The sequence below is a fragment of the Bombina bombina genome, chromosome 6 (genome assembly GCF_027579735.1).
Source record: "Bombina bombina isolate aBomBom1 chromosome 6, aBomBom1.pri, whole genome shotgun sequence".
Taxonomy (NCBI): Eukaryota; Metazoa; Chordata; class Amphibia; order Anura; family Bombinatoridae; genus Bombina; species Bombina bombina.
In genome coordinates this window covers 1124122516-1124146630 of record NC_069504.1, presented here as the reverse complement: position 1 = coordinate 1124146630, position 24115 = coordinate 1124122516, and the positions used below count along the sequence as shown (strand labels likewise).

The 24115-nt window shown below is 39.9% G+C and overlaps 1 protein-coding gene across 1 annotated transcript in view; it reads left to right on the top strand.

Moving 5' to 3' along the window:
- LOC128664916 (inositol 1,4,5-trisphosphate receptor type 2) overlaps nt 1–24115 on the top strand; it is a 693905-nt gene that overhangs the window by 461012 nt on the left and 208778 nt on the right. Inside the window, exons 6-8 of the mRNA XM_053719708.1 lie at nt 312–410; nt 8958–9041; nt 18696–18842. Of these exons, the coding sequence (XP_053575683.1) occupies nt 312–410; nt 8958–9041; nt 18696–18842 (330 nt within the window). The remainder of the gene's footprint in view (nt 1–311; nt 411–8957; nt 9042–18695; nt 18843–24115) is intronic.

Here is a 24115-nt window from a genome sequence, read left to right as displayed (position 1 = left end):
CGTGTCTTATTATAACTGTGTTGGTTCTGCAAAATTGGGGAATGGGTAATAAAAGCGATTTTTTTAAACAATAACAATTCTGGTGTAGACTGTCCCTTTTAATTTTGACTTACAAGATGACAGAAATTGTGACAAATGATCTATAAAGTGTAAACAGAAACAAAACCACATAACTTTTTTTTTTAAAAAAAACACAGAATGTCTAGCAAATATGAAATGAAAATATTATGACTATATACTAAATAAATTATGGCACTAATGAGCGAGACCTCTTGTAAGTCTGATTCGGTTGAACTTCTTGTTGTTTTTAGGTTGTTGTGGGAGATAAGGTTGTTCTGATGCCGGTGAATGCTGGTCAGCCCCTACACGCCAGTAATATAGAGCTGTTGGACAACCCTGGCTGCAAGGAGGTAGGTTATAGAGCTGAGAAACAGGTAGGTTATAGGGCTGAGCAATAGGTAGGTTATAGGGCTGAGCAATAGGTAGCTTATAGGGCTGAGCAATAGGTAGGTTATCAGGCTTAGCTATAGGTAGGTTATAGGGCTGAGCAATAGGTAGGTTATAGGGCTGAGCAATAGGTAGCTTATAGGGCTGAGCAATAGGTAGGTTATAGGGCTGAGCAATAGGTAGGTTATAGGGCTGAGCAACAGGTAGGTTATAGGGTTGAGCAATAGGTAGGTTATAGGGCTGAGCAATAGGTAGGTTATAGGGCTGAGCAATAGGTAGGTTATAGGGCTGAGCAATGGGTAGGTTATAGGGCTGAGCAATAGGTAGGTTATAGGGCTGAGCAATAGGTAGGTTATAGGGCTGAGCAATAGGTAGGTTATAGGGCTGAGCAATGGGTAGGTTATAGGGCTGAGCAATGGGTAGGTTATAGGGCTGAGCAATAGGTAGGTTATAGGGCTGAGCAATAGGTAGGTTATAGGGCTGAGCAATAGGTAGGTTATAGGGCTGAGCAATAGGTAGGTTATAGGGCTGAGCAATAGGTAGGTTATAGGGCTGAGCAATAGGTAGGTTATAGGGCTGAGCAATGGGTAGGTTATAGGGCTGAGCAATGGGTAGGTTATAGGGCTGAGCAATAGGTAGGTTATAGAGCTGAGAAACAGGTAGGTTATAGGGCTGAGCAATAGGTAGGTTATAGGGCTGAGCAATAGGTAGCTTATAGGGCTGAGCAATAGGTAGGTTATCAGGCTTAGCTATAGGTAGGTTATAGGGCTGAGCAATAGGTAGGTTATAGGGCTGAGCAATAGGTAGGTTATAGGGCTGAGCAATAGGTAGGTTATCAGGCTTAGCTATAGGTAGGTTATAGGGCTGAGCAATAGGTAGGTTATAGGGCTGAGCAATAGGTAGGTTATAGGGCTGAGCAACAGGTAGGTTATAGGGTTGAGCAATAGGTAGGTTATAGGGCTGAGCAATAGGTAGGTTATAGGGCTGAGCAATAGGTAGGTTATAGGGCTGAGCAATGGGTAGGTTATAGGGCTGAGCAATAGGTAGGTTATAGGGCTGAGCAATAGGTAGGTTATAGGGCTGAGCAATAGGTAGGTTATAGGGCTGAGCAATGGGTAGGTTATAGGGCTGAGCAATGGGTAGGTTATAGGGCTGAGCAATAGGTAGGTTATAGGGCTGAGCAATAGGTAGGTTATAGGGCTGAGCAATAGGTAGGTTATAGGGCTGAGCAATAGGTAGGTTATAGGGCTGAGCAATAGGTAGGTTATAGGGCTGAGCAATAGGTAGGTTATAGGGCTGAGCAATGGGTAGGTTATAGGGCTGAGCAATGGGTAGGTTATAGGGCTGAGCAATAGGTAGGTTATAGAGCTGAGAAACAGGTAGGTTATAGGGCTGAGCAATAGGTAGGTTATAGGGCTGAGCAATAGGTAGCTTATAGGGCTGAGCAATAGGTAGGTTATCAGGCTTAGCTATAGGTAGGTTATAGGGCTGAGCAATAGGTAGGTTATAGGGCTGAGCAATAGGTAGGTTATAGGGCTGAGCAACAGGTAGGTTATAGGGTTGAGCAATAGGTAGGTTATAGGGCTGAGCAATAGGTAGGTTATAGGGCTGAGCAATAGGTAGGTTATAGGGCTGAGCAATGGGTAGGTTATAGGGCTGAGCAATGGGTAGGTTATAGGGCTGAGCAATAGGTAGGTTATAGGGCTGAGCAATAGGTAGGTTATAGGGCTGAGCAATAGGTAGGTTATAGGGCTGAGCAATGGGTAGGTTATAGGGCTGAGCAATGGGTAAGTTATAGGGCTGAGCAATAGGTAGGTTATAGGGCTGAGCAATAGGTAGGTTATATGGCTGAGCAATAGGTAGGTTATAGGGCTGAGTAATAGGTAGGTTATAGGGCTGAGCAATAGGTAGGTTATAGGGCTGAGCAATAGGTAGGTTATAGGGCTGAGCAATAGGTAGGTTATAGGGCTGAGCAATAGGTAGGTTATAGAGCTGAGAAACAGGTAGGTTATATGGCTGAGCAATAGGTAGGTTATAGGGCTGAGCAATAGGTAGGTTATAGGGCTGAGCAATAGGTAGGTTATAGGGCTGAGCAATGGGTAGGTTATAGGGCTGAGCAATGGGTAGGTTATAGGGCTGAGCAATAGGTAGGTTATAGGGCTGAGCAATAGGTAGGTTATAGGGCTGAGCAATAGGAATCAGAACTTTATGGGCTCAGTCATATACCTGTTGTAAATAGGGAGGGGCAGATGTCTCAGCACATTTATAAATATAAAGAATGTTGTTCACAAGTATTTTAAAAACGCGTTTTCTTTTACTGTGAAGGTAACATTTGAACGTTTGATCAAACAGTCAAGTATTTTAATATTAATATGCAAAGGTTGATTCTCAGACTTTAATGTCAGTTTGTGTGAATCAGTCTTTAGACATAATATTTGAATATCTATAAAAACCTGAGATTGGCAGAGCAGATATCAATTTTTAACTTCCATTGCAATATCACAAATACCAACTATGCCTCTCTCTAGCTGCATATGGCATTCTCCAAAAATGTTATTGAAAGACCACTATTTTCACATGTTAAAATATTTCAGAATGAAAAGAGTTAAGTTAAAGCAGTTTAAACTGAATTAAAACTAACAGGAAGTGAACGTTTGTGCACAACTCATGATAATTGTCACAGGCTGATAAGAACAACTCTCACTGCTTTATTTGTGGCCAGAGATATACTCTACAAACAAAAACATAAAATAAATTATAATTCTTCTGTATAGATCAATCCTTTTTCTTTCATGTAATTAGCAAGAGTCCATGAGCTAGTGACGTATGGGATATACATTCCTACCAGGAGGGGCAAAGTTTCCCAAACCTTAAAATGCCTATAAATACACCCCTCACCACACCCACAAATTAGTTTTACAAACTTTGCCTCCTATGGAGGTGGTGAAGTAAGTTTGTGCTAGATTCTACGTTGATATGCGCTCCACAGCAGGTTGGAGCCCGGTTTTCCTCTCAGCGTGCAGTGAATGTCAGAGGGATGTGAGGAGAGTATTGCCTATTTGAATTCAATGATCTCCTTCTACGGGGTCTATTTCATAGGTTCTCTGTTATCGGTCGTAGAGATTCATCTCTTACCTCCCTTTTCAGATCGACGATATACTCTTATATATATACCATTACCTCTGCTGATTTTCGTTTCAGTACTGGTTTGGCTTTCTACAAACATGTAGATGAGTGTCCTGGGGTAAGTAAGTCTTATTTTCTGTGACACTCTAAGCTATGGTTGGGCACTTTTTTATAAAGTTCTAAATATATGTATTCAAACATTTATTTGCCTTGACTCAGGATGTTCAACATTCCTTATTTCAGACAGTCAGTTTCATATTTGGGATAATGCATTTGAATCAATCATTTTTTTCTTACCTTAAAATTTGACTTTTTCCCAGTGGGCTGTTAGGCTCGCGGGGGCTGAAAATGCTTCATTTTATTGCGTCATTCTTGGCGCAGACTTTTTTGGCGCAAATGTTTTTTTCTGTTTCTGGCGTCATACGTGTCGCCGGAAGTTGCGTCATTTTTTTTGCGTCGGTGTTCCGGATGTGGCGTCATTTTTTGCGCCAAAAGCATTTAGAAAAAAAAAAAATGGGCGTCTCTTTTGTCTCCACATTATTTAAGTCTCATTATTTATTGCTTCTGGTTGCTAGAAGCTTGTTCACTGGCATTTTTTCCCATTCCTGAAACTGTCATTTAAGGAATTTGATCATTTTTGCTTTATATGTTGTTTTTTCTTTTACATATTGCAAGATGTCCCACGTTGCAACTGAGTCAGAAGATACTTCTGGAAAATCGCTGCCTGGTGCTGGAGCTACCAAAGCTAAGTGTATCTGCTGTAAACTTTTGGTAGCTGTTCCTCCAGCTGTTGTTTGTATTGAATGTCATGACAAACTTGTTAATGCAGATAATATTTCCTTTAGTAAAGTTCCATTACCTGTTGCTGTTCCATCAACATCTAATACTCAGAGTGTTCCTGATAACATAAGAGATTTTGTTTCTAAATCCATTAAGAAGGCTATGTCTGTTATTCCTCCTTCTAGTATGCATAAAAAGTCTTTTAAAACTTCTCATTGTTCAGATGAATTTTTAAATGAACATCATCATTCTGATTCTGATAATGGTTCTTCTGGTTCAGAGGATTCTGTCTCAGAGGTTGATGCTGATAAATCTTCATATTTATTTAAAATGGAATTTATTCGTTCTTTACTTAAAGAAGTCCTAATTGCATTAGAAATTGAGGATTCTGGTCCTCTTGATACTAAATCTAAACGTTTAGATAAGGTTTTTAAATCTCCTGTAGTTATTCCAGAAGTTTTTCCTGTTCCTGGTGCTATTTCTGAAGTAATTTCCAGGGAATGGAATAATTTGGGTAATTCATTTACTCCTTCTAAATGTTTAAAGCAATTATATCCTGTGCCATCTGACAGATTAGAGTTTTGGGACAAAATCCCTAAGGTTGATGGGGCTGTCTCTACTCTTGCTAAGCGTACTACTATTCCTACAGCAGATGGTACTTCCTTTAAGGATCCTTTAGATAGGAAAATTGAATCCTTTCTAAGAAAAGCTTATTTGTGTTCAGGTAATCTTCTTAGACCTGCTATATCATTGGCTGATGTTGCTGCAGCTTCAACTTTTTGGTTGGAAGCTTTAGCGCAACAAGTAACAGATCATAATTCTCATAGCATTATTATTCTTCTTCAACATGCTAATAATTTTATTTGTGATGCCATCTTTGATATCATTAGAGTTGATGTCAGGTATATGTCTCTAGCTATTTTAGCTAGAAGAGCTTTATGGCTTAAAACTTGGAATGCTGATATGTCTTCTAAGTCTACTCTGCTTTCCCTTTCTTTCCAGGGTAATAAATTATTTGGTTCTCAGTTGGATTCTATTATCTCAACTGTTACTGGAGGGAAAGGAACTTTTTTACCACAGGATAAAAAATCTAAAGGTAAATTCAGGTCTAATAATCGTTTTCGTTCCTTTCGTCACAACAAGGAACAAAAGCCTGATCCTTCATCCTCAGGAGCGGTATCAGTTTGGAAACCATCTCCAGTCTGGAATAAATCCAAGCCTTTTAGAAAATCAAAGCCAGCTCCTAAGTCCACATGAAGGTGCGGCCCTCATTCCAGCTCAGCTGGTAGGGGGCAGATTACGTTTTTTCAAAGAGATTTTTTCTTTCCTGTGTCCCAGTAAATCCAGCGAAGGCTCAAGCATTTCTGAAATGTGTTTCAGATCTAGAGTTAGCTGGAGTAATTATGCCAGTTCCAGTTCTGGAACAGGGGATGGGGTTTTATTCAAATCTCTTCATTGTACCAAAGAAGGAGAATTCCTTCAGACCAGTTCTGGATCTAAAAATATTGAATCGTTATGTAAGGATACCAACTGTAAGGACTATCCTGCCTTTTGTTCAGCAAGGGCATTATATGTCTACAATAGATTTACAGGATGCATATCTGCATATTCCGATTCATCCAGATCACTATCAGTTTCTGAGATTCTCTTTCCTAGACAAGCATTACCAGTTTGTGGCTCTACCGTTTGGCCTAGCAACAGCTCCAAGAATTTTTACAAAGGTTCTCGGTGCCCTTCTGTCTGTAATCAGAGAACAGGGTATTGTGGTATTTCCTTATTTGGACGATATCTTGGTACTTGCTCCGTCTTTACATTTAGCAGAATCTCATACGAATCGACTTGTGTTGTTTCTTCAAGATCATGGTTGGAGGATCAATTTACTAAAAAGTTCATTGATTCCTCAGACAAGGGTAACCTTTTTGGGTTTCCAGATAGATTCAGTGTCCATGACTCTATCTTTGACAGACAAGAGACGTCTAAAATTGATATCAGCTTGTCGAAACCTTCAGTCACAATCATTCCCTTCGGTAGCCTTATGCATGGAAATTCTAGGTCTTATGACTGCTGCATCGGACGCGATCCCCTTTGCTCGTTTTCACATGCGACCTCTTCAGCTCTGTATGCTGAACCAATGGTGCAGGGATTACACAAAGATATCTCAATTAATATCTTTAAAACCGATTGTACGACACTCTCTGACGTGGTGGACAGATCACCATCGTTTAATTCAGGGGGCTTCTTTTGTTCTTCCGACCTGGACTGTAATTTCAACAGATGCAAGTCTTACAGGTTGGGGAGCTGTGTGGGGGTCTCTGACGGCACAAGGGGTTTGGGAATCTCAGGAGGTGAGATTACCGATCAATTTTTTTTTTACCGTGCAATTTTCAGAGCTCTTCAGTCTTGGCCTCTTCTGAAGAGAGAATTGTTCATTTGTTTTCAGACTGGGGCATACATCAATCATCAAGGAGGGACTCACAGTCCTCTAGCTATGAAAGAAGTATCTCGAATTCTGGTTTGGGCGGAATCCAGCTCCTGTCTAGTTTCTGCGGTTCATATCCCAGGTATAGACAATTGGGAAGCGGATTATCTCAGTCGCCAAACGTTGCATCCGGGCGAATGGTCTCTTCACCCAGTGGTATTTCTTCAGATTGTTCAAATGTGGGGACTTCCAGAAATAGATCTGATGGCCTCTCATCTAAACAAGAAACTTCCCAGGTATCTGTCCAGATCCAGGGATCCTCAAGCGGAAGCAGTGGATGCATTGTCACTTCCTTGGAAGTATCATCCTGCCTATATCTTTCCGTCTCTAGTTCTTCTTCCAAGAGTGATCTCCAAGATTCTGAAGGAATGCTCGTTTGTTCTGCTGGTAGCTCCAGCATGGCCTCACAGGTTTTGGTATGCGGATCTTGTCCGGATGGCTTCTTGCCGACCGTGGACTCTTCCGTTAAGACCAGACCTTCTGTCGCAAGGTCCTTTTTTCCATCAGGATCTCAAATCCTTAAATTTAAAGGTATGGAGATTGAACGCTTGATTCTTAGTCAAAGAGGTTTCTCGGACTCTGTGATTAATACTATGTTACAGGCTCGTAAATCTGTATCTAGAGAGATATATTATAGAGTCTGGAAGACTTATATTTCTTGGTGTCTTTCTCATAATTTTTCCTGGCATTCTTTTAGAATTCCGAGAATTTTACAGTTTCTTCAGGATGGTTTAGATAAAGGTTTGTCTGCAAGTTCCTTGAAAGGACAAATCTCTGCTCTTTCTGTTCTTTTTCACAGAAAGATTGCTATTCTTCCTGATATTCATTGTTTTGTACAAGCTTTGGTTCGTATAAAAACCTGTTATTAAGTCAATTTCTCCTCCTTGGAGTTTGAATTTGGTTCTGGGGGCTCTTCAAGCTCCTCCGTTTGAACCTATGCATTCATTGGACATTAAATTACTTTCTTGGAAAGTTTTGTTCCTTTTGGCCATCTCTTCTGCCAGAAGAGTTTCTGAATTATCTGCTCTTTCTTGTGAATCTCCTTTTCTGATTTTTCACCAGGATAAGAGCTTTGAAATATTATGTTGAAGCTACTAAGACTTTCCGAAAGACTTCTAGTCTATTTGTTATCTTTTCCGGTTCTAGGAAAGGTCAGAAGGCCTCTGCCTTTTCTTTGGCATCTTGGTTGAAATCTTTAATTCATCATGCTTATGTCGAGTCGGGTAAAACTCTGCCTCAAAGGATTACAGCTCATTCTACTAGGTCAGTTTCTACTTCCTGGGCGTTTAGGAATGAAGCTTCGGTTGATCAGATTTGCAAAGCAGCAACTTGGTCTTCTTTGCATACTTTTACTAAATTCTACCATTTTGATGTGTTTTCTTCTTCTGAAGCTGTTTTTGGTAGAAAAGTACTTCAGGCAGCTGTTTCAGTTTGAATCTTCTGCTTATATTTTCAGTTTTTTTCATTATAAAATTTAAATTATTTTGGGTGTGGATTATTTTTCAGCGGAATTGGCTGTCTTTATTTTATCCCTCCCTCTCTAGTGACTCTTGCGTGGAAAGATCCACATCTTGGGTAGTCATTATCCCATACGTCACTAGCTCATGGACTCTTGCTAATTACATGAAAGAAAACATAATTTATGTAAGAACTTACCTGATAAATTCATTTCTTTCATATTAGCAAGAGTCCATGAGGCCCGCCCTTTTTGTGGTGGTTATGATTTTTTTGTATAAAGCACAATTATTCCAATTCCTTGTTTTTTTATGCTTTCGCACTTTTTTCTTATCACCCCACTTCTTGGCTATTCATTAAACTGATTTGTGGGTGTGGTGAGGGGTGTATTTGTAGGCATTTTGAGGTTTGGGAAACTTTGCCCCTCCTGGTAGGAATGTATATCCCATACGTCACTAGCTCATGGACTCTTGCTAATATGAAAGAAATGAATTTATCAGGTAAGTTCTTACATAAATTATGTTTTTTTATTTTCTTCTTTTTTTATTAAGAAAAATAAATGACTAACATCCATTTAAATAGTTGTAACAATAATGTCTATAAAGATGGAATATAATCCAGCTCATAATGTTACAATCTCTACAGTTTCGTGTTTATGTCTTATTCCCAGGTAAACGCAGTCAATTGCAACACCAGCTGGAAAGTGGCCCTGTTCATGAAATACAGCGACTACCGGGATGACGTCCTTAAAGGAGTAAGTATATTGTTTCCCTGTTAGTTCAAAAGTCTTGTACAGAATGTGTCGATGTTTCATTTTGATATCTAGGTATTAGCTTGTGTACTAAGAAAGAGGATATTTTTTTAGCCAGAAGCCTTTTGATACTAAGCTGCTATGAGATATGATTAGTTAGTATATAGTTGTTTGATTGGAGGATGACCGTCACGGGTGTACAAAGTGGGGTGTACAAAGTGGAGGGGCAAGTGCCCAAACTGGAATTTTGCTCTTTAGATCTAAGCCTAAGCACCAGCCTTAGTCACTATTTTGCTACCAATATGCCACCATGTATAAAATTATATGCAGCTCAAATCTATGGCAAGTAACTTGCTCCTTGGCATGAATACCTAATGATTTAGATGCAAATGGTTTAATTTTCTTTAGCTTGTGTGCTAAAAACATTTGCTTTTCAGAAGAAAATAAGCCAGAGTCCTAATAAATAGTTTGTAAGATCCACAAGAGAGAACTGTATGGTCTAATTGGTCAGTTTATTGCCCCAACTTTCATCACAGAATGATAGAACACAGTGCCTCTATCCAGGAACTACACTGAGGTTATTGTCAGGACAACTAGCCTTGCAAATAAATATACATTTATATGTTATAATGCTTCAGAAACATAGAATGCAAAATATATGGTGTTTGGTATCAAAATACTCCTCACAACATCACTTAGGGATTGCCTCTCTGTGTATATGAAATAGATATACATATCAGAAGTTATAAGATTTTATATATTTTTAGCCAAAGACTGAACTTTATGACATGTCGTAAAAAGAGAGCAGTGGATATTTCTGGCCCCTCTGTAAGAAGGTTGGGTCAAGCAATTTGATATCAGAGAAACAGGTATATCATTTTGTGTCTAACAATACAAGTTGTTCATTCTACATGGGAGGCTGTTACAGCGTGAGTGACCATCTTTTCTTGCCACTCTCCCTGGCACAGACATCTAAGCTAGGAAAGTTTAGGTCTGTTATTTCTCCTTTTTATTTTCAAAACTGTTTGCTTGTGTATAATTATATTTGTTATCATCCTTTTATTAATAATGCACTGTGCATCATCTTTTGCATAACAAATAATTCCTTTATTAAGCTTTTTCCTTTGTCTAATTTTTAAACTATGTTACTGAATGAGACTGATAGTATTAATACTGTGTTTTTAGATTTTTGGTTTGCTAAATTGTATTCTGGGATTTAATTGGTTAGTCTGGGTTTTCCCGAAGATTTCCCATATAATAAATCTTAAGTGGTGGCAGCTTAGAGATAGTTTAGTGTGGGTGGCATTAAAGGGGAGTTTTCAAAGTCTAGGACAGACTAGAGAGTGTTGTTAACCCTTGCACCCAGTGAGCTAAGTCACAGGCTTGTCTGGAGTGGCTAGACTGTGACAGATTGGTTAAGGTGGAAAGAGTCTGTTAACCCTTTCTGTGCCAAACAAGTGACTGGTGCAGGGTTGGTTAACTCTGGTTGTCAGACTCCTGCTGTGCGTGTTGCCACCAATATATCGTTAGGACATTTTATTTTCACTACAATTGCCCATAGTGTAAGCATGTGTTGTTTTTAAGGTCTCGCACAGGTGCCACAATTAAAGCCTGCTGAGCTGCTTATTTTACACTTTTTGAAATAAACAGATCAACCATGACCGTCCCTATGAGATTATCTTTATCACTAAAGTGTGTGCAACCCCCAGAATGATACAGTATCTCATTATTTGCTGGAGGCTTGGAAAAAGTTAGACACCGCCTGCTTATTGAACACACTAATATACACCAGTGCTATCACATGCGGTGACACTAAACCCTTTATCTGGAGAGGAACTAATGACACAGCTAGAATTTATGTCACAGCCAGAATGTATTGGGTATCAGTTTTTCCAGGTGTGACGTGAGCTTGGAGGTATCCATGACAACTATCACATAATAAAAAAGAATTGTAGAGAATGCAAATACTAAGTCAGGCAGAATGTTATTTCACACAACACTGTCTGACCCTTCCCTGAGGTTGTGCCTTCTGCAACTTTGACATTAGCTTTATTTATTTATTCTTAAGCCTTTTTAATATCAGAATATTAGTCTAATAAATAATATAAATAAGGTATAAACTGAAGGTATCATGCATGTAAACCTATGTTAGTAAAGATTGTGGTATAGAGGTTTTTAGCTTTTTGATATTTTAGTGAAAACAATTTGAACTGTTATAGGTTTTTTTTAAAGGAACATTAAACAATTTTTTTTTTATAATACTTAAGATATTATATTATTATATATAGATTATATTTTATAAACATGATAAAGAAACCGGCATGGAAAATGTTAAGTTAAAGCTGTTAAATTGCTTTTAAAACTATTAGGAAATGAATGTTTCTACACAACTTATCCTTAGGAATATATTGCTCACAGTTGTATTGGTGAACAGGGATCGCTCCACGAGTGTAAATCAAAACTGTAAATATAATAACAAACAAACAAACAAAAATACATTTTAATATGGCCTCTTTTCAATGCTACCACGAATAAACAGAACATTTAATAAAAGTATCCATCTATAAAAGTATCCTGTTGGCTCTCGCCTTATAAAATAATTGTGTCAAATGAACAGGACATCCTCCACATGGAAGCTTAAAGTCCAACACTATGCACTATGTACTATGGCTACATTAATGCAAATGCAGTGTGTAGATCATACAAAGAATAATGAGATATTCATTTTCCTTTTAAAAAATATAATTATGCATCTATGAAAGTGTCCTAATGGGTCTTACATCAAAAGTTAATTATAGCAGATATAAACATGATACTCCTTGTGGACTAGAACCTGTAAAATGACATTTCCCATAGGGTGCAGGTGTTAATGAAAACGTATAGGGAGGAACGTGCATTTTTAAACTCACAGAACAGTAAATAAGCACTCAGAGGGCAAACACACTGCTATTTTTTAAGTGTAAAATCATATATTTGTGTGAGATAATATATATTTATTATTGTCGAAATATTATAGCAACAATTTATATCGCGAATATGAATTTGCACCTGTTACTATTTATTTTTCTCCAACATAGGTGTGTCCGGTCCACGGCGTCATCCTTACTTGTGGGATATTCTCTTCCCCAACAGGAAATGGCAAAGAGCCCAGCAAAGCTGGTCACATGATCCCTCATAGGCTCCGCCTACCCCAGTCATTCTCTTTGCCGTTGTACAGGCAACATCTCCACGGAGATGGCTTAGAGTTTTTTAGTGTTTAACTGTAGTTTTTATTATTCAATCAAGAGTTTGTTATTTTAAAATAGTGCTGGTATGTACTATTTACTCAGAAACAGAAAAGAGATGAAGATTTCTGTTTGTATGAGGAAAATGATTTTAGCAACCGTTACTAAAATCCATGGCTGTTCCACACAGGACTGTTGAGAGGAATTAACTTCAGTTGGGGGAACAGTGAGCAGTCTCTTGCTGCTTGAGGTATGACACATTCTAACAAGACGATGTAATGCTGGAAGCTGTCATTTTCCCTATGGGATCCGGTAAGCCATGTTTATTAAGATTGTAAATAAGGGCTTCACAAGGGCTTATTAAGACTGTAGACTTTTTCTGGGCTAAATCGATTCATTATTAACACATATTTAGCCTTGAGGAATCATTTAATCTGGGTATTTTGATAAGTTTATATCGGCAGGCACTTTTTTAGACACCTTTCTCTTTAGGGGCTTTCCCAAATCATAGGCAGAGCCTCATTTTCGCGCCGGTGTTGCGCACTTGTTTTTGAGAGGCATGACATGCAGTCGCATGTGTGAGGAGCTCTGATACATAGAAAAGACTTTCTGAAGGCGTCATTTGGTATCGTATTCCCCTTTGGGCTTAGTTGGGTCTCAGCAAAGCAGACACCAGGGACTGTAAAGGGGTTAAAGTTAAGAACGGCTCCGGTTCCGTTATTTTAAGGGTTAAAGCTTCCAAATTTGGGGTGCAATACTTTTAAGGCTTTAAGACACTGTGGTGAAATTTTGGTGAATTTTGAACAATTCCTTCATATTTTTTCGCAATTGCAGTAATAAAGTGTGTTCAGTTTAAAATTTAAAGTGACAGTAACGGTTTTATTTTAAAACGTTTTTTGTACTTTGTTATCAAGTTTATGCCTGTTTAACATGTCTGAACTACCAGATAGACTGTGTTCTGAATGTGGGGAAGCCAGAGTTCCTTCTCATTTAAATAAATGTGATTTATGTGACAATGACAATGATGCCCAAGATGATTCCTCAAGTGAGGGGAGTAAGCATGGTACTGCATCATTCCCTCCTTCGTCTACACGAGTCTTGCCCACTCAGGAGGCCCCTAGTACATCTAGCGCGCCAATACTCCTTACTATGCAACAATTAACGGCTGTAATGGATAATTCTGTCAAAAACATTTTAGCCAAAATGCACACTTATCAGCGTAAGCGCGACTGCTCTGTTTTAGATACGGAAGAGCATGACGACGCTGATAATAATGGTTCTGAAGGGCCCCTAAACCAGTCTGATGGGGCCAGGGAGGTTTTGTCTGAGGGAGAAATTACTGATTCAGGGAACATTTCTCAACAAGCTGAACCTGATGTGATTACGTTTAAATTTAAGTTGGAACATCTCCGCATTCTGCTTAAGGAGGTATTATCCACTCTGGATGATTGTGACAAGTTGGTCATCCCAGAGAAACTATGTAAAATGGACAAGTTCCTAGAGGTCCCGGGGCTCCCAGAAGCTTTTCCTATACCCAAGCGGGTGGCGGACATTGTAAATAAAGAATGGGAAAGGCCCGGTATTCCTTTCGTCCCTCCCCCCATATTTAAAAAATTGTTTCCTATGGTCGACCCCAGAAAGGACTTATGGCAGACAGTCCCCAAGGTCGAGGGAGCGGTTTCCACTTTAAACAAACGCACCACTATACCCATAGAAGATAGTTGTGCTTTCAAAGATCCTATGGATAAAAAATTAGAAGGTTTACTTAAAAAGATGTTTGTTCAGCAGGGTTACCTTCTAGAACCAATTTCATGCATTGTCCCTGTCGCTACAGCCGCGTGTTTCTGGTTCGATGAGCTGGTAAAGGCGGTCGATAGTGATTCTCCTCCTTATGAGGAGATTATGGACAGAATCAATGCTCTCAAATTGGCTAATTCTTTCACCCTAGACGCCACTTTGCAATTGGCTAGGTTAGCGGCTAAGAATTCTGGGTTTGCTATTGTGGCGCGCAGAGCGCTTTGGTTGAAATCTTGGTCAGCTGATGCGTCTTCCAAGAACAAGCTACTTAACATTCCTTTCAAGGGGAAAACGCTGTTTGGCCCTGACTTGAAAGAGATTATCTCTGATATCACTGGGGGTAAGGGCCATGCCCTTCCTCAGGATCGGCCTTTCAAGGCCAAAAATAAACCTAATTTTCGTCCCTTTCGTAGAAACGGACCAGCCCAAAGTGCTACGTCCTCTAAGCAAGAGGGTAATACTTCTCAAGCCAAGGCAGCTTGGAGACCAATGCAAGGCTGGAACAAGGGAAAGCAGGCCAAGAAACCTGCCACTGCTACCAAGACAGCATGAAATGTTGGCCCCCGATCCGGGACCGGATCTGGTGGGGGGCAGACTCTCTCTCTTCGCTCGGGCTTGGGCAAGAGATGTTCTGGATCCTTGGGCGCTAGAAATAGTCTCCCAAGGTTATCTTCTGGAATTCAAGGGGCTTCCCCCAAGGGGGAGGTTCCACAGGTCTCAGTTGTCTTCAGACCACATAAAAAGACAGGCATTCTTACGTTGTGTAGAAGACCTGTTACAAATGGGAGTGATTCATCCTGTTCCATTAGGAGAACAAGGGATGGGGTTCTACTCCAATCTGTTCATAGTTCCCAAAAAAGAGGGAACGTTCAGACCAATCTTAGATCTCAAGATCTTAAACAAGTTTCTCAAGGTTCCATCGTTCAAAATGGAAACCATTCGAACAATTCTTCCTTCCATCCAGGAAGGTCAATTCATGACCACGGTGGATTTAAAGGATGCGTATCTACATATTCCTATCCACAAGGAACATTATCGGTTCCTAAGGTTCGCATTCCTGGACAAGCATTACCAGTTCGTGGCGCTTCCTTTCGGATTAGCCACTGCTCCAAGGATTTTCACAAAGGTACTAGGGTCCCTTCTAGCTGTGCTAAGACCAAGGGGCATTGCTGTAGTACCTTACTTGGACGACATTCTGATTCAAGCGTCGTCCCTTCCTCAAGCAAAGGCTCACACGGACATTGTCCTGGCCTTTCTCAGATCTCACGGATGGAAAGTGAACGTGGAAAAGAGTTCTCTATCTCCGTCAACAAGGGTTCCCTTCTTGGGGACAATAATAGACTCCTTAGAAATGAGGATTTTTCTGACAGAGGCCAGAAAAACAAAACTTCTAGACTCTTGTCGGATACTTCATTCCGTTCCTCTTCCTTCCATAGCGCAGTGCATGGAAGTGATAGGTTTGATGGTAGCGGCAATGGACATAGTTCCTTTTGCGCGCATTCATCTAAGACCATTACAACTGTGCATGCTCAGTCAGTGGAATGGGGACTATACAAACTTGTCTCCGAGGATACAAGTAAATCAGAGGACCAGAGACTCACTCCGTTGGTGGCTGTCCCTGGACAACCTGTCACAAGGGATGACCTTCCGCAGACCAGAGTGGGTCATTGTCACGACCGACGCCAGTCTGATGGGCTGGGGCGCGGTCTGGGGATCCCTGAAAGCTCAGGGTCTTTGGTCTCGGGAAGAATCTCTTCTACCGATAAATATTCTGGAACTGAGAGCGATATTCAATGCTCTCAAGGCTTGGCCTCAGCTAGCGAGGGCCAAGTTCATACGGTTTCAATCAGACAACATGACAACTGTTGCGTACATCAACCATCAGGGGGGAACAAGGAGTTCCCTGGCGATGGAAGAAGTGACCAAAATCATTCTATGGGCGGAGTCTCACTCCTGCCACCTGTCTGCTATCCACATCCCAGGAGTGGAAAATTGGGAAGCGGATTTTCTGAGTCGTCAGACATTGCATCCGGGGGAGTGGGAACTCCATCCGGAAATCTTTGCCCAAGTCACTCAACTGTGGGGCATTCCAGACATGGATCTGATGGCCTCTCGTCAGAACTTCAAAGTTCCTTGCTACGGGTCCAGATCCAGGGATCCCAAGGCGGCTCTAGTGGATGCACTAGTAGCACCTTGGACCTTCAAACTAGCTTATGTATTCCCGCCGTTTCCTCTCATCCCCAGGCTGGTAGCCAGGATCAATCAGGAAAGGGCGTCGGTGATCTTGATAGCTCCTGCGTGGCCACGCAGGACTTGGTATGCAGATCTGGTGAATATGTCATCGGCTCCACCATGGAAGCTACCTTTGAGACGAGACCTTCTTGTTCAAGGTCCGTTCGAACATCCGAATCTGGTCTCACTCCAGCTGACTGCTTGGAGATTGAACGCTTGATCTTATCGAAGCGAGGGTTCTCAGATTCTGTTATCGATACTCTTGTTCAGGCCAGAAAGCCTGTAACTAGAAAGATTTACCACAAAATTTGGAAAAAATATATCTGTTGGTGTGAATCTAAAGGATTCCCTTGGGACAAGGTTAAGATTCCTAAGATTCTATCCTTCCTTCAAGAAGGATTGGAAAAAGGATTATCTGCAAGTTCCCTGAAGGGACAGATTTCTGCCTTGTCTGTGTTACTTCATAAAAAGCTGGCAGCTGTGCCAGATGTTCAAGCCTTTGTTCAGGCTCTGGTTAGAATCAAGCCTGTTTACAAACCTTTGACTCCTCCTTGGAGTCTCAACTTAGTTCTTTCAGTTCTTCAGGGGGTTCCGTTTGAACCCTTACATTCCGTTGATATTAAGTTATTATCTTGGAAAGTTTTGTTTTTGGTTGCAATTTCTTCTGCTAGAAGAGTTTCAGAATTATCTGCTCTGCAGTGTTCTCCTCCTTATCTGGTGTTCCATGCAGATAAGGTGGTTTTTCGTACTAAACCTGGTTTTCTTCCAAAAGTTGTTTCTAACAAAAACATTAACCAGGAGATTATCGTACCTTCTCTGTGTCCGAAACCAGTTTCGAAGAAGGAACGTTTGTTGCACAATTTGGATGTTGTTCGCGCTCTAAAATTCTATTTAGATGCTACAAAGGATTTTAGACAAACATCTTCCTTGTTTGTTGTTTATTCCGGTAAAAGGAGAGGTCAAAAAGCAACTTCTACCTCTCTCTCTTTTTGGATTAAAAGCATCATCAGATTGGCTTACGAGACTGCCGGACGGCAGCCTCCCGAAAGAATCACAGCTCATTCCACTAGGGCTGTGGCTTCCACATGGGCCTTCAAGAACGAGGCTTCTGTTGATCAGATATGTAGGGCAGCGACTTGGTCTTCACTGCACACTTTTACCAAATTTTACAAGTTTGATACTTTTGCTTCTTCTGAGGCTATTTTTGGGAGAAAGGTTTTGCAAGCCGTGGTGCCTTCCATCTAGGTGACCTGATTTGCTCCCTCCCATCATCCGTGTCCTAAAGCTTTGGTATTGGTTCCCACAAGTAAGGATGACGCCGTGGACCGGACACACCTATGTTGGAGAAAACAGAATTTATGTTTACCTGATAAATTACTTTCTCCAACGGTGTGTCCGGTCCACGGCCCGCCCTGGTTTTTTAATCAGGTCTGATAATTTATTTTCTTTAACTACAGTCACCACGGTTTCATATGGTTTCTCCTATGCAAATATTCCTCCTTAACGTCGGTCGAATGACTGGGGTAGGCGGAGCCTAGGAGGGATCATGTGACCAGCTTTGCTGGGCTCTTTGCCATTTCCTGTTGGGGAAGAGAATATCCCACAAGTAAGGATGACGCCGTGGACCGGACACACCGTTGGAGAAAGTAATTTATCAGGTAAACATAAATTCTGTTATTTTAGAATCAGAACAGAAACGCGTGGAGTCCAACAACTGTCAGTACCAGGTTTCTTTGCAGGGGGGCATACAATTAGTAGGATTGTTCCCAAGACACTGATGGGTTTTGCGCATGAGCACATGCGTTTCCTTTATTTTGCATGAAAAGATTATGTTAAAGTTATTTGTGCAATACATTTCCATTGGATAGAAGCTCACTGGCTGATGAGCTCTCACTGCTCTATTGGCTGACCATGACATGCCCCACACGCAGAAAAAAGTGGGTAATTCAGCATATTTATTTTTTATTATCATCCCCCCTTAAAGACAATCTCCAACCTAAAATATGTAAAAAAAACTGTTCACTGTAAGAAATGTATACCCTTTTTAAGAGGTTATAACGAGCTACATGTGGTTGGCGTTGCTGAATTAAAGGGATATGAAACTCAAAAAATTTAGTTCATAATTTGCATAGAGCATCTAATTTTACACAACTTTAAAACAGATTTATTTTATCTAATGTGTCAGGCGCTCTCTTGCTATCTGTGTTTGAATATGCACGAAGGGTCAGAAACTTGAGCTTGTCATTGGCTTATTTGATGTGTTCAGCTAGCTCCCAGTAGCGCATTGCTGCTTCTTCAATAAAGAATACCAAGTAAACATAGCAAAATTGATTAAGTAAATCGGAAGCTGTGTAAAATTGTATGTTTTATCTAGATGATGTAAATGTGCTGTGTTCTCTTGCAGGGGGATGTGGTCAGACTGTTTCATGCAGAGCAAGAGAAGTTTCTGACCTGTGATGAATATGCGAAGAAGCAGCACATCTTCCTGCGCACCACGTTACGCCAGTCTGCGACGTCAGCTACCAGTTCCAAGGCCTTGTGGGAAGTAGAGGTAATGTTATTATCAAACATACTTTTACCTTATTGTCTCTGCTCCCTTTGTCCGTAGACTCTATACATGCAGCATATACCTGGACCCATAGTAGTATTTAAATCCTGGGTGTTAGTGCACATTTTTGTCTGCAGATGTCTATAGTGGTCTTTTCCTATGTATGTATGTATCTTTGTATATGTATGTGTGCATACATCTGTTTAGGTGTACTAGTATACACATGCTACATACATGTGTATGCGTAAGTGCGCCTTGGTCTGGGTGCTTACATTTCTTTCATGTAAGTGGCAAGAGTCCATGAGCTAGTGATGTATGGGATATACATTCCTACCAGGAGGGGGCAAAGTTTCCCAAACCTTAAAATGCCTATAAATACACCTCCCACCTCACTCACACTTCAGTTTTAAAAACTTTGCCTCCTTAGGAGGTGGTGAAGTAAGATGTGCTTGATTTTCTTCTGTGAAAGGCGCTTCTAAGCATATTAAAGCCCAATTCCTCTTAGAGTACAGTGTTTGTCAGAGGGATGTGAAGGGAGTATTGCCTGATGATTTAGTGGTTTCACCCAAAGGAAATACTTATAAAGGCTCTCTGTAATCGGTCGTAGGGATTCATTCCTTGCCTCCCTTTTTAGATCGACGTTCTACTCCTATACCATTACCTCTGCTGATTTTTTTCAGTACTGGTTTGGCTGTCTGCTATATGTGGATGGGTGTCTTCCGGTAAGTATGTATCATTATTTTAAGACACTCTCAGCTATGTTTGGTGCTTTATTTTATAAAGTTTTAAATATATGTATTTGTTTATATTTGCCAAGAGTCAGGTCTATGTATATTTCCCTTTTCTGCAGACTATCAGTATGGAATTTTTATTTGGAAAGATTAGTTTTTATTTCTATCTCTTTCAATTTGACGTCATTCTTGGTGCGGAACATTTTTTGGCGCGAAGGTGCGTCTAAGGTGACGTAAGTTTTGTTGTTTCCTGTGTCTTTGTTGACGCGCGTTGTTAAGGCGTGCAGTCGCGCTTGTTATGATGCAAGTTGCGTCATTTCCTGATGTTAACTTTGGCGCCAAAATATTTCTTTCCTTTTTGCGTCTTGCGTCATACTTGGTGCCAGAAATCTTTTTTGTATATAACCCCTCTTCCATTTTGCTTCTGGTTCGCTCCATGTTAAGAACTATGATGCTTATTTTTTTGCATTCTACTTTTGCATAAGCATTTTTTTCCATTCCTGAAACTGCTATATGAGGAAATTTGATATTTTGTTTAAATGTTATTTTATTTTTTACATTTTGCAAGATGTCTCAATCTGATCCACCTTTGAATACTGTTTTTAAACCTCCTAAGGTTGCTCCTGAGGTTTTTCCTGTTTCAGATGCTGTTTCTGATATGATTACTAAGGAATGGTCTAAGCCTGGTTCTTCTTTGAATCCTTCTTCTAGGTTTCAGAAGTTGTATCCTTTACCTCTGGCTAATTTAGAGTTTTGGAAAAAAGTTCCTAAGGTTGATGGGGCTATTTCTACTCTTGCCAAATGTGTTACTATTCCTATGGAAGATACTTTTAAAGACTTTTTTAAGGATCCTTTGGATAGTAAGATTGAATCTTATCTTAGAAGAGCATATTTACATTCTGGTTATATTCTTAGACCTGCTATTTCAATGACTGATGTGGCTGCTGCTTCAACTTTTTGGTTGGATAGTTTAGCACGGCAGGAAGAAGATCATGATTTGTCCAGCATTATTCTTTTGCTTCAACATGCTAATCATTTAATTTGTGATACTATATTTTACATTATTAAGATTGATGTTAAATCTATGTTTTTAGCTATTTTAGCCAGAAGACCTTTATGGCTTAAATCTTGGAATGCTGTGAGATGGTGTCTAAATCTAGATTACTATCTCTGTCTTTCCAGGTTAAGAATTTATTTGGTTCTCAATCAGATTCTATTATTTCCACTGTTACTATTGGTAAGGGAGTTTTCTTACCTCAAGATAAAAAAATCTAAGGGTAATTTTAAGGTTCCTAATTGTTTTCGTTCCTTTCGTCAGAATAAGGAACAAAAGTCTACTCCTTCCCCTAAGGCCTCCAGCTCCAATTGGAAACCATCCTCAAATTGGAATGAAACCAAGCCTTATAAAAAAACAAATCCAGCCCCCAAGACTGCAGGAAGGTGCGGCCCTCAATCCAGTTCAGTTGGTGGGGGGCAGATTGAAATTGTTTCAGGAAATTTGGTCAGGTTCTGTTGAGAATCAGTGGATTCAGAATATTGTGTCTCAAGGGTATCAAATAGGATTCAGAATAAGGCCTCCTGTGAGAAGATTCTTTAATTCTCATATTCCAACAAATCCTGTGAAAGCTCAGGCTTTTCTGAAATGTGTTTCAGATCTAGAGCTTTCAGGGGTGATTGTTCTGGTTCCTCTACAGGAACAGGGTTTGGGGTTTTATTCAAATCTATTCATTGTCCCAAAGAAAGAGAATTCTTTCAGGCCAGTTTTGGATCTGAAACTTTTGAATCATTTTGTAAGAGTCCCAACTTTCAAGACTACTCTGCTTTTTGTTTAGCAAGGGCATTTCATGTCCACAATAGACTTACAGGATGCTTATCTTCATGTTCCAAATCAGCCAGACCACTATTGGTTTCTGAGATTCTCTTTTCTAGACAAGCATTACCAGTTTGTCGCTCTTCCATTTGGCTTAGCGACAAAATCTTTTCAAAGGTTCTCGGTGCCCTTCTATCTGTAATCGGAGAGCAGGGTATTGCGGTGTTTCCTTATTTGGACGATATCTTGGTACTAGCTCAGTCTTTTTATTTAGCAGAATCTCACACAAATCAACTAGTGTTGTTTCTTCAAAGACATGGTTGGAGAATCAATTTACAAAGGAGTTTCTTGATTTCTCAAACAAAGGTCACCTTTTTAGGTTTCCAGATAGATTCTGTGTCCATGACTCTGTCTTTAACAGACAAGAGGTGGATAAAATTGGTTTTAGCTTGTCTAAACCTTCAGTCTAGATCATTCCCTTCAGTGGCTATGTGCATGGAAGTTTTAGGTCTTATGACTGCAGCATCGGTCGCGATCCCCTTTGCTCGTTTTCATATGAGACCTCTGCAGCTTTGCATGCTGAATCAATGGTGCAGGGATTATACTCAGATATCACAGTTGATATACTTAAATCCCAGCATTCAACTTTCCCTGTCCTGGTGGTTAGACCATCATCGGATAATTCAAGGGGCATCTTTTGTTCACCCTTTCTGGACTGTGATCTCAACAGATGCAAGTCTCTCAGGTTGGGGAGCTGTCTGGGGGTCTCTGACAGCACAAGGGGGTTGGAAACCTCAAGAGGCGAGGTTACCAATCAACATTTTAGAACTCTGTGCTATCTTGAGAGCTCTTCAGACTTGGCTTCTATTGAAGAGAGAACTTTTCATTAATTTTCATACAGAAAATGTCACAACAGTGGCATATGTCAATTATCAGGGAGGGACTCGCAGTTCTTTAGCAATGATGGAAGTATCTTGAATACTTTCTTGGGCAGAGTCGAACTCTTGTCTAATTTCTGCAATTCATATTCCAGGTGTAGACAATTGGGAAGCAGATTTTCTAAGTCGTCAAGCTTTGCATCCAGGGGAGTGGTCTCTCCATCCGGATGTGTTTCAACAGATTGTTCAGATGTGGGATCTTCCAGAAATAGATCTGATGGCCTCTCCTTTGAACAAGAAACTTCCCAGATAACTTTCCAGGTCCAAGGATCATCAGGTAGAGATGGTGGATGCTTTGGCAGTTCCTTGGCTTTACCAACCTGCTTACATATTTCTACCTCTAGTTCTCCCAAGGGTGATCTCCAAGATCATATTGGAACAATCTCATGTGTTTCTGATAGCACCTGCATGGCCTCACAGGTTTTGGTATGCGAATCTTGTCCAGATGTCCAGTTGCCAGCCTTGGCCGCTTCCTTTAAGGCCAGACCTTCTGTCTCAAGAGCCGTTTTTCCATCAGGATCTCAAATCTCTAAATTTGAAAGTATGGAAATTGAACGCTTAGTTCTTAGTCATAGAGGTTTCTCTGACTCAGAATTTAGCACTATGTTACAGGCTCGTAAGTCTGTTTTGAGGAAGATTTATTATCGGGTTTGTAAAACCTATGTTTCATGGTGCTCCTCTCATAATTTTTCTTGGCATTCTTTTAGAATTCCTCAGATTTTTTTTTTTATTATTTATAAAGCCAGTTCACAGAACATAAGGGAGAAAATTACATATACTTCATCCCATTAAAACAGGTGACATGTTTGTGCAAGAACAATTGATAAATACATAAACCACAGAAAAATAAGTGTAGACCACATGTCTTTCAAGAATTTGGCCATAATTAAATTCACAGAGATTACCCTGATTCCAGAGTTTCCCAAACCAATACAGGGCAATTCCTGTTTATCATATCCCTTTATCTATTAAAAAAAACTATCATGCCTATGAACCATACACATTTTTATTTTATCCCCCCAAAAACATAAAGTAAACACACAACAAACAAAAAAAACAAAAAAAAAAAGAATTATAACCATAAATTATTCACTCCATTCTTTTATAACATTACTTGCTTTAACACAGTCTTCAAATTACTGTGCTACTAATGAAGCGGGTATCCAAGAAAGAGGAAACAGACCCGTTTTAGCTGCTGATATAAATGGTTTGGTGTTGAATAATGGAGATAACTGTTTTTGAATCACCAATTTTTGTGCTTTGATCATTAGTAGCCATTTGTCCAAGAATTCCTGCGTCTTATTATAATTTAATAAATTAATGTTCTGTATCTCGAACGTAATATGTTGTAGCAGGGTACTTATAAAACTAGAAAACCTCGGTGGAGATGTATCCTTCCACTTCTTCAATATCATGTATCGCATTATCATTATCAGCGTACAGTAGCTATGGTAGCAATTTGGTCTAATGATTGCCCAGTCCGACAAGAAAAAAATATATCTACCATTAATCTTGAAATGATCAGAAGTTCGTTGTACCAAAAATCTAATTTGGACCATAATTGTGATATTTTTGGACATTTCCAAAATATATGTAGAATATCTGCTTTATCTTGATGGCATTTAGAACAGTAAAAATCAGTATTAGGAAAGAATTTTGCCAATTTAGAGGGAGAGAAATAGACATTATGAATCAGTTTGACATGTGATTCTTTCCAACCAATGGGAATTGTAAGCTTTTGTATTAACATACAACTGTATCTAATATTTATAGAGTCTACTGCTGGAAAGTGCAATG